This window comes from Pongo pygmaeus, chromosome 13 (genome assembly GCF_028885625.2).
Source record: "Pongo pygmaeus isolate AG05252 chromosome 13, NHGRI_mPonPyg2-v2.0_pri, whole genome shotgun sequence".
Taxonomy (NCBI): Eukaryota; Metazoa; Chordata; class Mammalia; order Primates; family Hominidae; genus Pongo; species Pongo pygmaeus.
In genome coordinates, this window is record NC_072386.2 from 39,968,034 (window position 1) to 39,982,925 (window position 14,892).

Genomic DNA, 14,892 nt, shown 5'->3' on the forward strand with positions numbered 1-14,892 from the left:
TAGAGATGTTGAATAAGCAGTAAGATGAGATCAGGGGAGATGTCAGGGCTGGAAAACAAGGTTGGGAGTTGACAGCTTATAGATTGTACTTAAGGTCATGGGATTAGTTAAGATCAACTACAGACTGAGTATTTATTAAAAAAAGATTCTTAAAAGTGAGCCTGGTAATACCCCCAACATTTAGAATTAAGGAAGATGAGGGCTATCTAGAAATTGAGGCTGAGAAGGAGTAGCCAATGAGTTAAAAGAAGATTCATGAAAGAGTGGGGTACAAGAAGCAAAGTGAAGATAGGCTTTCAAGAAAGCATGACCAGCAGGGCCAAATGTTGCTGATGGATGAAGTAGGAGAAAGGCTGAAAACTGGCCATAGGATTTGACAATGTACAGACCATTTGTATATAAGTCAGGATTTGGTTTGACTTCATATGCCAGAGCACCAAAAATGACAATGGAATAAACATAAAAACATCTGAATGTAGGTAGTCCAGGGCTACATGGTAGCCCTGTGGTAATTTAGGACCCAGGTTTCTTCTAGTTTTCTTTTCCTTTATCCTAGCACATGGCTTCTATCCTCAAAATGATGGCTTTAGTTCCTACAAAAGAACATGAAGGAATAAGTGGAAAAGGTCATAAAGGCACATGGTCCAGAGGAGCTAACTATAATAGTTAACTAGAGTTATGGTCACAATAATTCTGTATGCCAAACAACTACAAAATCTCAGTGGCATGCCACAATAAGCATTAATATTGCTCAGGAGTCTATGGCTTGGCTGACAATCAGCTGATCTAGGCTGGGCTTCCCTTCAAAAACCAGTATACTTGGAATAAAATCTACTTGGCCAAGAATGCTGTTTTTTGAATAAACTAAAATTTCTATTTTTACTTAGAATACTTATATTTTTGTTAGTAAATATTGATTTATAGTCCTCTTTTTAGGTATTTTTATCTGATTTTGTTATTTAGCCTATCCTTGCTTCATACCATCACTTATGGGATCTTTTCATCTTCTTCTGTGTGTAGTTATAAGAAAAGGAATTGTCTGTTTCTTGAGGCTAGATCGATGTTAATGATAAAGTCATCTGGTCCTGATGCCTTTCTAAATGGCAGATCTTTATCTATATTCTAATTTCTGTTATGTGTAATGGTTTATTTGACTTTCTACCACTTCTTTTGTTTTGTTTGAGACAGCATCTTGCTCTGTCTCTCAGGCTGGAGTACGGTGATGCAGCCTCAGCTCACTGCACCCACAACTCCCCAGGCTCAAGCGATCCTTCCATCTTAGCCTCCCCAGTAGCTGGGACTACAGGCATGTGTCATTACGCCCAGTTATTTATTTATTTTTTTTTTACCTATTTGCAGAGATGGGGTCTCACTATGTTGCCCAGGCTGGTCTCAAACTCCTGGGCTCAAGCGATCCTCCCACCTCAGCCTCCCAAAGTGCTGGGACAACAGGTGTGAGCCACTGTGCCTGGATGACTTTCTACCACTTCTTAAGTGAATCTGGGTTATTTCTATTTGGCTAGCAAATCATATATTACCTTAAAATTGACCTGTACCTATTCTTTTACTTTGCATCTTTTCTAATTACTAATGTTGCATGTTTTCACTTTTCTCTTTTATCCTTAACCAGGCTTACCAGAGTTAGTTTAATTGTAAAGATCAGCTTTGTTATATCTCTTTTTCAGTTGTTTTTCTTTTAAAATAATTTCACTTTTATGAATTCTTTCCTCCTATTCTATTTAGGTTTGATTTTATTTATTTATTATTTATTTGTTTTTCAAAGACAGGGTCGCATTCTGTTGCCCAGGCTGGAGTGCGGTGGCACAATCACAGCTCACTGCAGCCTCAACCTCCTGGGCTCAGTCTATCCTCCCGCTTCAACCTCCTGCAGAGCTGGGACTACAGGTGCATGCCACCACACCAGGCTAGTTTTTTGTATTTTTTGTACAGAAGGGGTTTCGCCATTTTGCTCAGGCTGGTCTTGAACTCCTAGGCTCAAATGAGCTGCCCGCCTCGGCCTCCCAAAGTGCTGGGATTACATGCGTGAGCCACTGTGCCCAGCATGATTTTTTATATTTCTTAAGTTCTATATTTAGTTTTTTCAGTTCATTTTTAACATGAACACTCTTGGAGTTATTAATTCTCTTTTAAATACAGCTTTAGCTCTGTCCCATAGGTTTTTTGATAAAAAAAAAAAAAAGTATTCTCATTTTCATTATTTTCTAGATAGTTTGCCTTTTCCATCCTATTTATCTTTGCCTCACAGATGGTTTAAAAGAGTCAAAATTGTTATTAAGTTAAAAGTATTTTCCTTTTATTTTTCTTTTAATTTATGTCCATGGGAACATAATTCAACCAGTATAAAATGATAGACTAGGCCGGGCACTGTGGCTCACGCCTAATCCCAGCACTTTGGGAAGCCAAGGCGGGCGGATCATGAGGTCAGGAGTTTGAGACCATTCTGGCTAACACGGTGAAACCCCCATCTCTACTAAAAATGCAAAAAAATTAGCTGGGCATAGTGGCGGGTGCCTGTAGTCCCAGCTACTCGGGACGCTGAGGCAGGACAATGGCTTGAACCCGGGAGGCGGAGCTTGCAGTGAGCTGAGATCGCACCACCACACTCCAGCCTGGGTGACAGAGCAAGACTCCGTCTCAAAAAAAACAAAAACAAAAAAATGATAGACTATAAAAGTCCTGTATGTCTCCTAGCACAGAGCTCCCAGTCCTCTCTCCAGAGGTAACTAATCTTATCAGATTCTGGTATTTCTTTTTAGGAGTATGAATATGCTGTGAAAATACATGTTTTGAAGAGTATTCTTTTTTGAACTCTCTTCTTTTCTTAATTATAGATTTGGGGGGTACCTGTGCAAGTTTGTTACATGGGTGTATTATGTAACGCTGGGGTTTGCTGCTCTTCTAGTGAACATAGTATGCAACAGGTAGTTTCTCCAACACTTGCCCCTTTACTCTCTCCCCTATTTTGTAGTCAACTGTTTCCATCTTTATGTCCATGTGGACCATTGTTTAGCTTCTGCTATTAAGTGAGAACATGTGGTATATGACTTTCTGTTCCTGCAGTAATTCACTTAGGATAATGGCCTCCAACTGCATCCATGTTGCTGCAAAGGAAATGATGTCATTCTTTTTTATGAAAAGTATTCTTTAGCTTCAGTTTAAATTGATAAAAGGCCTCCTAAGGCTACTGATATGGTATGTAGATTTCAGGGGTCCAGGGCTTATTCTACTTTGGCTTTGAATCTCTGATGCTTTACACTGCCTGCTTCCTGCTTTCAACATTGTTTCCACAGTTCAAATCTGAGAAACGTCCACAGAATGGACTTAGCTGGCCTTTTAAATTTGTAGATTTCTGACGCTGGTTTTACTTCATTTCCTGTGGAAGAATAATTGTGCTGTCCCGACCTCTTGATCTCAAGTCTAGAAATGGTATTAAATACCTCCGTAATTTCACCTGTTGAGCATCTTTATGTGACAGACCTCACTCTAGGCAGGGGTCTTTTTATGTATATCCTATGGTGGTACCAAGAGGTAGTTGTAATTTTGCAACCCATAAGCTCCATCTGTCTTCCTCCCCAAACCTTCACAAATAAATATTTATTCTAAGTCCACTCTATGCTCACCTTGCAGACAGCTTCAAGGCAATTTCTCCAGTAGCCTCCCCTTTATCTAGAGCACCTAACCTAAACATCTGCTGTGGTGGGCAGCTCATGAAATGGCTCCTAATAATTCCCACCACTTACTATTCACGCTCTTGTGTAATCCCCTCCCAGTGTGTGTGTGTGGGTGCACGCACGTGCGTGTGTGTGTGTGTGTGTGAGAGAGAGAGATATATAAAGCAAGTTGCCATATTGAAGAGACTCATGTGGCAAACGGCTGATGACAGACTCCAACCAATAGCTAGCAAGGAAGCCCTAAGTCCAACTGAGAACAACTGAACTGTGTGGAACTGAATCCTGCCAACAGCCATATGGAAGAGCTAGGAAGTGAATCCTTCTGAGTCGAGCCTTGCAATGACTGCAGCCTTGTGAGAGATCCAGTGTCAGAGGACCCAGATGCTTGACCCACAGACACTGGCCCAAATAAATGTTGTTTTAAGCCACTAGGTTTTAGAGAAATTTATTATGCAGTGATAGATCATGACACCTGCTTCTTCAAAGTTCCTTGTAAAACCCATGATGATTGCTGGGAGGTGATTGTCCAGGTAATAGTTCTGGAGAAGAGTTATATATGTCCGATCCAATTCCCATCAACCTGTCCTCATCATCCCATGCTTTCTAAAAAGACCACAGAAGCAGGTTTTGGAGACAGAAAAACAAAAAATGAAGAGAAATGTTGGGGTGAGAATGGCGGAGCTGGACTAGAACTCAAAAAGAAAAATATCTCTACTACATACCCACTAGAATAGTTAAAACTATTAACAGTACCAAGTCCTGGAGAAGATGCAGACCAACTTCATCTGTCAGACATGGTTGGTGGGGCTGCAGAGTGTTATAGCTACCCTAGAAAACACTTTTGCAGTTTCTTATAAATTTAAACACACACTTACTGTATGACCCAGCAATCATATTTGTGGGTAATTCCTCTAGAGAAGTGAAAACTTAAGTTCATACAAAAAGCTGTACTTGAATATTCATGATAGCTTTATATGCAATAGCCAAAACTTGGTATATTAGGGTTCTCTAGGAAAACAGAACCAATATGGGGAAAGAGACAGACTTATTTTGAGGAGTTTGCTCATGGAATTATGGAGCCTAGCAAGTCCAAAATCTGCAGAGTGGGCAGGCAGGCTGGAGACCCAGAAAGAGCCAATGTTGTAATTCAAGTCCAAAGACAAACCGCTAGCAGATTTCTCTCTTGCTTGGGGGAGGGTAGTCTTTTTCTTGTACTCAACTAACTGAATGAGGCCCATCCCACATTATGGAGGGCAATCTGCTTTACTGAAAGTCCACCGACTCAAATGTTAATCTCATCCAAAAACATGCTCACACAAACATCCAGAATGTCTGACCACATATCTGAGCACCATGACCCAACCAGGTTGACACACAAAATTCATCAAGCCCACCCTTGTCAACTGAACACACATGCACAAACATATTCATTTCAAAATATGGAGGAAATACTCAGAGAAATGTATTTCTCATTTATGTAATTGGTCATGTGGTCACTGTGGTTATGTGGTATTTCTTTTTTTTTTTTTTTTTTTTGTAGCTGTAACATTTTATTTCTTAAACAACAAAAGAAAAAGATCTGAAACAAATATAATACAACAGTAATATATATTAATTCTAGATGGACATGAAAGTGTTTATTTTACCATATTCTATATTTTTCTTTTTTTTTTCTTTTATTATTATTATTATTATTATTATTATTATTATACTTTAGGTTTTATGGTACATGTGCGCAATGTGCAGGTAAGTTACATATGTATACATGTGCCATGCTGGTGCGCTGCACCCACTAACTCGTCATCTAGCATTAGGTATATCTCCCAATGTTATCCCTCCCCCCTCCCCCCACCCCACAACAGTCCCCAGAGTGTGATGTTCCCCTTCCTGTGTCCGTGTGTTCTCATTGTTCAATTCCCATCTATGAGTGAGAATATGCGGTGTTTGGTTTTTTGTTCTTGCGATAGTTTACTGAGTCTTCAACTACTTATTCCCTATTCCCTTTCCCCTCACCAAACACCTCAGCTTGTTATAGTTCTTTTCTTGGTGGGAAACGCAAACCTTCAATCCTGAAGTGTCTGGGCCGTTAGTAGTCCTGAATGAATTGGGTTGTGGTAGTTTTTCATTGACTTTAACCACATGGCATAGCAATACTAAGAGATACCGTAAAGGATCACCTGTATTCCAGATATATTCTTCCTTACCTCCATTGTAGAGTAGTAGTCCAATTTCCCCTTGGTAGTCAGGATCACTCACCCCAGCCAGCAATGTAACCCCCTTCTTCGTCTGTTGCTTTGGAAGCATGAGGAAGCCAAAGCAGCCAGGCAGCAGTTTTAATTTCCAGTTCAATGAAATCAATGTTGTGTCCCCTGGTGGAAGCATCTCTCTCTTTGGAACTAAGACCTCTAGGATAGGAAAGCATAAGGTCACAAGAACAGGAAGCAAACATTTTGCTAATAGGTCACTAGGGATAATGATGAGTGGTGCCACTCCCAATTCCACCCCCTGATTTGTGGATCCATGAACCCTGGCTATGGGAGAAATGGCACCATATATTAGACACTGATTCCAAGTGTATACAGCCTTCTGGGGAACTTTGCCATACCTTGCAAAGTTTTACTTCCTAGCTGGCACTGTAACATTCTTCAAAAGGCCATCCCACTATTCTATCAAACCAGCTGATTTAGGATGGTGACGAACATGAATTTCATGAGCACAGGCCCATTGCCACACTTTATTTGCGTGAAGTAACTTCCTTGATCACAAACAATGCTGTGTGCAATACCATGGTGGTGGATAAGGCATTCTGTAAGTCCACAGATGGTAGTTTTGGCAGAAGCATTTTGCACAAATAAGGCAAATCCACATCCAGAGTAAGTGTCTATTCTAGTAAGAACAAAACCTGGCCCCTTCCATGATGGCAGTGGTCCAATGTAATCAACATGCCACCAGGTAGCTGGCTGATCACCCCCAGGAAATGGTGCCATATCAAGGGCTGAGTGTTGGTCTGTGCTGTTGAAAGATTGGGCACTCAGTAGTGGCCATAGCCAGCTCAGCCTTGGTGAGTGAAAATTCCTGTTTCTGAGCACGTGCCATAACTTCTATCCCTGCCACCATGGCCACTTTGCTCAGGAGCCCACTGGGCAAAGACAGGGGTGGTTGGAGAAAGAAGCTGACGGGCATCTACAGAGCAGGTTATCCTATCCTATCAATTTGATTATTAAAATCCTCCTCGCTGAGGTCACCCTTTGGTGAGCATGACATGGGATGTAAATATCTTCACATTATTTGCTCATTCAGAGAGGTCCATCTAAAAACCTCTTCTCCAGATTTCATCGTAACCAGTTTTTCAATCATATTCTTTCCCAGTCCCTGACCATCAAGAGTGGTGTGTAATTGCACGTGTCCTTTGACAGGTAAATGAATAAACCAATTGTGGTATATCCATATAATGAGATGCTACTCAACAATTAAAAATAAGTGGGCTATTGATATATATAATGATTTAGATGGATTTCAAGGACATTATGCTCTGTGAAAGAAGCCAATGTCAAAACGCTATACATTCCATAATTCCATTTATATAACATTCTCAGTGACAAAATTATAGTGATGATGAACAGGTCAGTGGCTGCCAGGGATTAGAGTTAAAGGGAGGGTGTGAGTACTAAGGGGTAACATGAGGAATATTCTTTGTGCTGATGGAACAGTTCTGTATCTAAATTGTAGTAATGCTTGTATAATCTATACATGTGACAAAATGTTCTAAAAACACTCCAACGAAGGCAATGTGAAAACTTAAATCCATCTATGGTCTATATTTGAGTTAAAAATATTGTACCAATGCCATCTTCCTGGTTTGGACAGTGTACTGTGGTTATGTAAGATGTTACCATTCAGGGAATCTGGGTGAAGCGTATTCAAAAACTCTGCTTACTACTTTTGCAACTTCTTGTGAATGTTAAATTATCTTGAAATAAAACGTCGTATAAAAATAAAGAAAAATCTGGAAAATAAAAATGTCTTGACTATGCTTTTCTTTTTCTGGCTTGGGTCCATCACTGAATTCATGAGGAGAGTGTCACGATTAGTGCACTAAGGAAGAACAGAGAGGGTTGTATGCTAAAACAATTCTGACCTACAGGGTGGAGCATGAACCCAGGGAAGTCTCTAATACTTCTCTCTGGGTGACTCTGAGGCCTTCGTGCTAGGGTCAGCTTTAACAAAGAGCAACATTTTCTCTAACACAAAATGTAAGAGTACAGAAGGCAGGGGCACCACCTTCTTTTAAATTATCCCCAATGATCATTTCCTAGGTGAAAGGAAAGTTGAATGTGGCAAAAGTGTTGGAAGGAGCTGATGTCAAAACTCTGGTTTTGTAGACTGTGTCTGCTGAAGAACGAAGGAAACTGAGGATTGGACTGTGTGCAAAAGTGTTTGTAGTGTCCACCATTCCTTGGTGAGCAGAAAAAAATTTCTAATCAAATATGTCTGTGTACTTAAAAATTAAAAGTCAAGAGGCTTTTTAAAAAAATCATCTTTTTGATGAACGATTTCATGTCACAGGCAACAAAAAAGTCATTTTTATCCATTATATTAAGCCACTTATATAAATTTGTGTAATACCAAAGGCAGTTACGTACATGGGAATGTAGGAATTAGAAATAGCAACACTTCGAACTAAAAACAGAATCACTATTTGACCCAGTAACCCAATTAGTAGTTATATATGCAAAGGAAAGTAAATCATTCTATTAAAATGATACCTGCATTTGTATGTTCATAGCAGCATTCTTCACAATAGCAAGGATATGGAATCAACCCAAGTGCCTATCAGTGGTGGATTGGATAAAGAAAATGTGGAAGATATATACACCATGGAATACTATGCAGCCATAAAAAAGAACAAAAGCATATCCTGTGCAACAGCGGGAATGGAGCTGGAAGTCATTGACCTAAGCAAATTAATACAGAAACAGAAAACAAAATACCTCATGTTCTCATTTAAAAGTGGGAGATTAACATTGGGTACACACAAATACAAAGATAGAAACAATAAGCACTGGGGATTCCAAAAGTGGGGAAAAGGAGGGAGAAAGGGTTGAAAAACTATGTATCAAGTACTGTTTGCTACTTGGGTGATGAGATTATTAGAAACTCAAAGCTCAGAATCATGCAATGTATTCATTTAGCAAACCTACACACGTACCCCCTGAATCTAAAATAAAATAAAGACAGGATTTTGAACGTTCTTACGACAAATAAGTAATAAATGTTTGAGGTGACAGATATAATTACCCTGATTTAATTATTATCCAATGTACACATGCATTGAAACATTCTATTTTACCCCATACATATGTAAAATTATGTATCAATTAAAAATTTTTTAAGAGGAAAAAAACAGCAACTCTTCTGCCCATGTAGCTCATGAACTCTTCGGAACATAGGCCAATAAAAGGCTCTCTCAAATGTTTTCTGGTACATTTTGTTTTGTTTTACAGTTATTTGAGAACATTAAGTAAGCTTCTCTCATTGTGGCTACAAATTTATTATAGTAATTTTCACTTTCGACCCTCTAAATCCAAAGGTCATTTTTGCTACTGGGAAGAATCCTGCATAATTTGGAGAAGAAATTAAAATAGGCAAAGCTTTCAATAGATGAGTAAGGGCTAGCGTTGAAGAGTGAAATTCACTCTCCGCTCTCCCATATTCTGAAACACACATAAACATGACAACTTTCACTTATAGCAGCCATAGCCCCAAGCTTATTTCATAATCTCCCAGGATATAAATGTTACTCACAGAGGACTGTCTTGCTGTTGTTTACTGTTGAGTTTTGAGAATTGTTTATTTTAGATATGAATCCTTTGTCAGTGATTTGCAAATGTTTTCTCCCAGTCTGTAGCTTGTCTATTCCCAGGGCGAAAGTTTTTAATTTTGATGAAGTAACACTTATCAATTTTTCTTTTTTGCATCATGCTTCTGGTGTCATGGCTAGAAATTCTTCACCAAATCTGAAGTCCTGAAGATTTTCTCTCATGTTATATTCTACATTTTACATTTAAATGTTGACCCATTTTGATGTAATTTATGTCTGAATGTGTGATGTGTGAGGTTTAGGTCAAGATTTTTTTTTTTAACCCAAGATGCCCAACTACTTCAGGATCATTTGTCAAAAAGGTGATTATGCCTCTATTGAATTGCTTTTGAATCTTTGTCTCTAATCAGTTGGGCATATTTGCTTAGGTGTATTTCTTGGTTCTCTATTCTTTTTCATTGATTTGTCCAGCCCTCTACCTGCCAGCATCACACACTCCTGATTAGTGTAGCTATTTAATACACCTTGAAACTGGGTAAAGTGATGTCTCCCACTATTATGCTTCTTAGTTTTACTTAAAAGCTATTCTAGTTTCTGAGTTCCCATATACATTTTAGAAAAATGTTCTCTATTTCCTAAATCTCTTGCTGTGATGTTGGTAGGAATTGTGTTAAATCTCTATATAAATTTGGAGACAGCTGGCATCTTTAACAGAAGTATCCTAACCCATGCTCTTACTATGTCTCCTAATTTATTAGATCTTTTTGATTTGTTTCGCTAGTGTTTTATAATCTTCATACACAAGTACTATGCATGTTTTGCAGGTTTTATACCTAAGTATTTCTCTTTTTCGGGAAATCGTAAATTGTATTGTATTTTTAATTTTATTTTCCACATTTTTTACTAGCTTACTAGTGTATAGAAACACAATTTTTCGATGTTGATTTTGTATCTTGAAATCTTGCTGGACTCGTTAATTCTGTAAAGTTTTTTGTTTTTGTTTTGTTTTGAGTAGTTATTTTTCTTTTTCCTTTCCAATCTGGATGCCTTTTATTTCCATTTCTTGCCTTATTAGGCTGGCTAGAATTTCCCACGTTATGTTGAGAGAGAGTGGTGAGAGTTGAAATCTTTGCCTTCTTCCTGATTATAGGGGGAAGTGTTTGGTCTTCATCATTACATACAATGTTAGCTGTAGGCTTTTAAAAGATGGTCTCATCAAATTGAGAAGTTCCTATTTATAGTTTTCTGAGTTTTTTTTAAATAAATGAGTGCCAATTTTTGTCACATGCTTTTTCTATATCAAATTTTATGATCGTGTGGTATTTTTAGCCTGTTAATATGGTGGTTTACACTGATTGATTTCTGAATAGTGAACCAGCCTTGATTGTGTATCTTTTGACCAATATCCCTCATGAACATAGATGTGAAACTTCTAAACAGATTTCTGGCAAATTCTATTTGTTTTCTATTGTTGCAGTCACAAAGTACCACAAACTTAGTGGCTTAAATTAGATAAAATGTATTATCTTACAGTTCTAGATGTCCAAAATCAGTTTCACTGGGGTAAAGTCAAGGTGCTGACAGGACTGAGCTTTTCCCAAGGCTCTAGGAAGAATCTGTTTCCTTGCCTTTTCTGGTCTCCAAGGGCCATCCACATTCTTCGGCTCATGGCCCTTTCCTCCATATTTTAAGCCAGTACTGTAGCATCTTCAAATTTCTCTTTCTACCTCTCTGGTAACATTATTCTCTCTCTCTGACTCTTCCTGCCTCCCTCTCATAAGAGCACTTGTGGTTTCATCAGGCTCACATCGGTAATCCAAGATAATCTTCCCATTCAAGATCCTTGACTTAATCATATTTGCAAATTTCCTTTTGACATATAAGGTAACACATTCGCAGGTTTCGGGGACTAAGGAGTGAACACCTTCAGGGGCCATTTCTCAGTCTACCACATTTTCTTTTCTTGTACACTGTCTTCGTTTAGTCTTGCTATCAAGGTCATACTAGCAGTCTCATTTTTATCTTTGTAACAAAATTCTTCCGTAATGAGGTATTACATTTTAAGTTTTGTAATTTTTTATTACTCGTGCTTTCCTGTGAGTTGGGAATATTGTGATGAATGCTTAGTATGGTAATGTTTTAATTGCATTCTTTGGGTATATAGTGTCATCACATAATAAACACAATGCTTCGCCATTCAATTCAATAACAAAATCCGCACTTCATTGTGCCTTAAGTGTGTGACATTTGATGGTCATTTCTTTCTTCTTTTCCTGTTTTGACATGAAAAGTGTGTACTGGTATATATATTTTTTTAATTGCAGTAAGGCAGTATTTGTGTCACCTAAAATTCTGTCAAGTTGTAACTGTGTCATTGTTATTTGTAGCATTCCAAGCAGTAGGAAGCACAGTCTCTTCCATTAACTACGACTCAACTACACTCATGTACTGTGAAAGCAGCCATAAACAGTACAGAAATGAATGAGCACCACTGTGTTCCAATAAAACTTTATTAACAGACACCAAAATTTGAATTTTATATAATTTTCACATGCTACAAAATATTATTCTCCTTTTGATTTTTTTTAAACCCTTTAATAAGGCAAAAACCATTCTTAGCTTGTGAGCCATACAAAACAGGTGGCAGGCCAGATTCGCCCTGCAGGCTATAATCTGCCAACCCTTGCCTTAATCTCATGGGACCTACATACTAAAGAGGGAAAAGAAGAAAACAAATACATGAACAGACAGATAATTTTGTGCTATGAGGAAATAAAATAGTAAGCTGGTCAGAGAATGTGTCTCTGAGGGACCGGGGAAGGTGGACCTGAATGATGACAAGGAGCCGGCCATGAGGAAAGGTGAGTGCAGAGTATTCTAGAAAGAGAGAAGACCAAGGGCAAATGTGGGAGGCAGGCACCAGTTTGGTGAATTACAGGAACCAAAAAGGGTATGGCAGGAACACGGTGAAGAGGTGAAATGAGGTGGGAATGTTCAGGAATCTAAGTAAGGATGACATCATGGTTAAGAATGTAACTTTAATTAGTTGACCACAGTAGTAGTTCTGTTAAATAGAGCCTAATTTTATACACTGAGTTTGTGGTCTCCTGCAAATTTATATGACTACACAACGTACAGTATTGTGAAGTTAAGAGAGAGAAGAAGAAAATGTTTTTGTTTTTGCCAAATAGTTGTAGAAATACACAGTATCTCCTACATAAACCAGCACATCAATGAGAACAGATTCAATTGGACCACACAATTTATTTCAATAAATGCTCAAGTTATGATGCTTCATTTTATATTTGCTCATACTACAAATCTGTTCCTCCCTGGACCACTTATGGCCATCTATAGCAGTTTTATGTAAAAAGTCTAGTTAATTCATGAAACTTAAAACATTAAATCCTTAGTTGATACTTTTTCTTCTTATGCTCAGGCCAATTTGTGTGTGCCAAGCCTGCTCCGTTTCTTTTAATGCACTAGAAGGAAAATCATTTTTAAGTTTGCACTGATTTGTGGCAATATTTGTATTCGACCATCAAATGCTACACTATTTCCTTTTAAATGGCTATGTACTTAATTAGTTTCACTTGTTCAGCAATTAATTATTTTCAGAGACTTCTTATTTTGGTATTGAACCTGACTATTGATAGATGGAGCAGATACTGTGTCAGGATTGCAATGCATGTATTCCAATCACACCACGTAAAAAGTTTTCACATTTGCAATAAAGCTCTCCATTTTAATATCATCTAATATCTTTCATAATTGTGAAATATCCTTCAACTAGTTTCTTTTTTTCATTTATTTTTTCCAGTACTGCTTCTAGCAAATATGAGGCAAAAGGAAGCTGTAAAAGAAACACAAAAAAAGATTATTAAAACTCTATATTTTCTTCAGTTCAAAAACATACTAAATATCATTAAACCATTAGAAGTTAGATGTCTGCAACTTTGCAACCATAATGGTACCCTACTGGATCTCTTTTCTACTGATCTTGCTGGTTAGTGTGGGTAATTTTATCTTTTCTAATAAAAATGATAAAAGAGCAGAAGTAAAATGAAAAAAGATAAACGCCTTATTGAACAATTCATGGTTTACTGACCATGTTAATGATGTAATCTGCAATACAAGCAGCTAAGCCATTTATCTTCAATCAGCTGATCAATAGCAGGTTACAGTCATCTCTAGGGCACACGGGCCCACAGAAGTAGTACTGTGTGTTCATCACTCATAAAAGAATGAGAGAGAACCATCAATCCACATGTCTGCATTAGAGCCGAACATCTCAAGAATTGTAGAGTAAAAACTTCAGAGGAAAAAATGGCAAAAGTATACCCATTGATTAAGTTGTTATAGAAAAGTTGTTTGGCATATCAAAGTGTAATACACATGTTGCAAACTGCTGAGTTTATGAAATGTAGACTACATTTTTAAATTTCATAATTTATATAACTTTTCTGGTCAAGTTTTATTGTTCCCTCTGCTTCACTGAGTTGCCTGTAGAACTCCAACTCATCCAATACAGTTATACAGTTATAGGTGGTAAGTAAAAGACAATCTGAAATGCAGCCCCAGTTACTTCTGAATCCTAGAAATTTCTCTTATCCTTATTTTCAGCTACATAGCCTCACATAAGAGGTCTGTCATAATTAAGAAGTTTGTTAAGTCATTTCTTGGACTTGTCCTTTAGATCAACCAGGGATACACTACTTCTGTTTCCCTGAATATATTAATGGGAATGCTTAGCATGCCCAGCCCCCTTCCCTGCAGGGCAGTAGCATCAGGCCCATTTTTGTGCTAGGATGGACCACTGACAGCATCACTGTTGGCATCTGACCCAAGATGGCCTGATGGCCTTTGTCTGGGTCCTCAGCTATGCTCTGCTAAGGTGTCTATAATTAAACCAATCAGAATGGCTCTTTGCTAAATTTGGACTGGAGAAAAGAGAAAAGACTAGCTGTGGTAGTAGAACTAAGGAGCAGGCAGGCAAAAACAAATAGACCACATTAGCCATGAAAGAGAAATAGAGCCCACAGCTGATCCAGAAAACTGCCTCAGACCCAAAGAGCATTCTAGTTTAAGTCCCTTCTTATGTTTACAGTAATCTGCCTTCTTCTTAAGGTAGCCTGAGTCTGTGTCTGTTCCCTAGAAACACAGGAGCTTCACATATTTGTCTTACTTGAAACTTACCACTAAAGAAAGTATAAGATACCAAAAGAGCACATTTCTTCAGTTTTAAGATACAGATGAATAGAAGACATATACATTGACTTTAAAACAGCTTTTCTAGGGGGAAAAACCTACCACATCAAACACACTCATATTGCATATGCATCCCAATTTCAGGAATGTGAAGAAGTGGGAAAAGCATAT

At 38.1% G+C, this 14,892-nt stretch overlaps 1 protein-coding gene across 5 annotated transcripts in view; it reads right to left on the reverse strand.

The window, feature by feature from the left end:
- Positions 1-12,005: 12,005 nt before the first annotated feature.
- CNTLN (centlein) overlaps positions 12,006-14,892 on the reverse strand; it is a 353,870-nt gene continuing 350,983 nt past the window's right edge. For all 5 annotated transcript variants that reach the window (XM_054501408.2, XM_054501409.2, XM_063650530.1 and 2 more), the window contains exon 26: positions 12,006-13,366. In XM_054501408.2, coding sequence (XP_054357383.1) covers positions 13,265-13,366 — 102 coding nt within the window. In that variant the 3' untranslated portion in view covers positions 12,006-13,264. The remainder of the gene's footprint in view (positions 13,367-14,892) is intronic.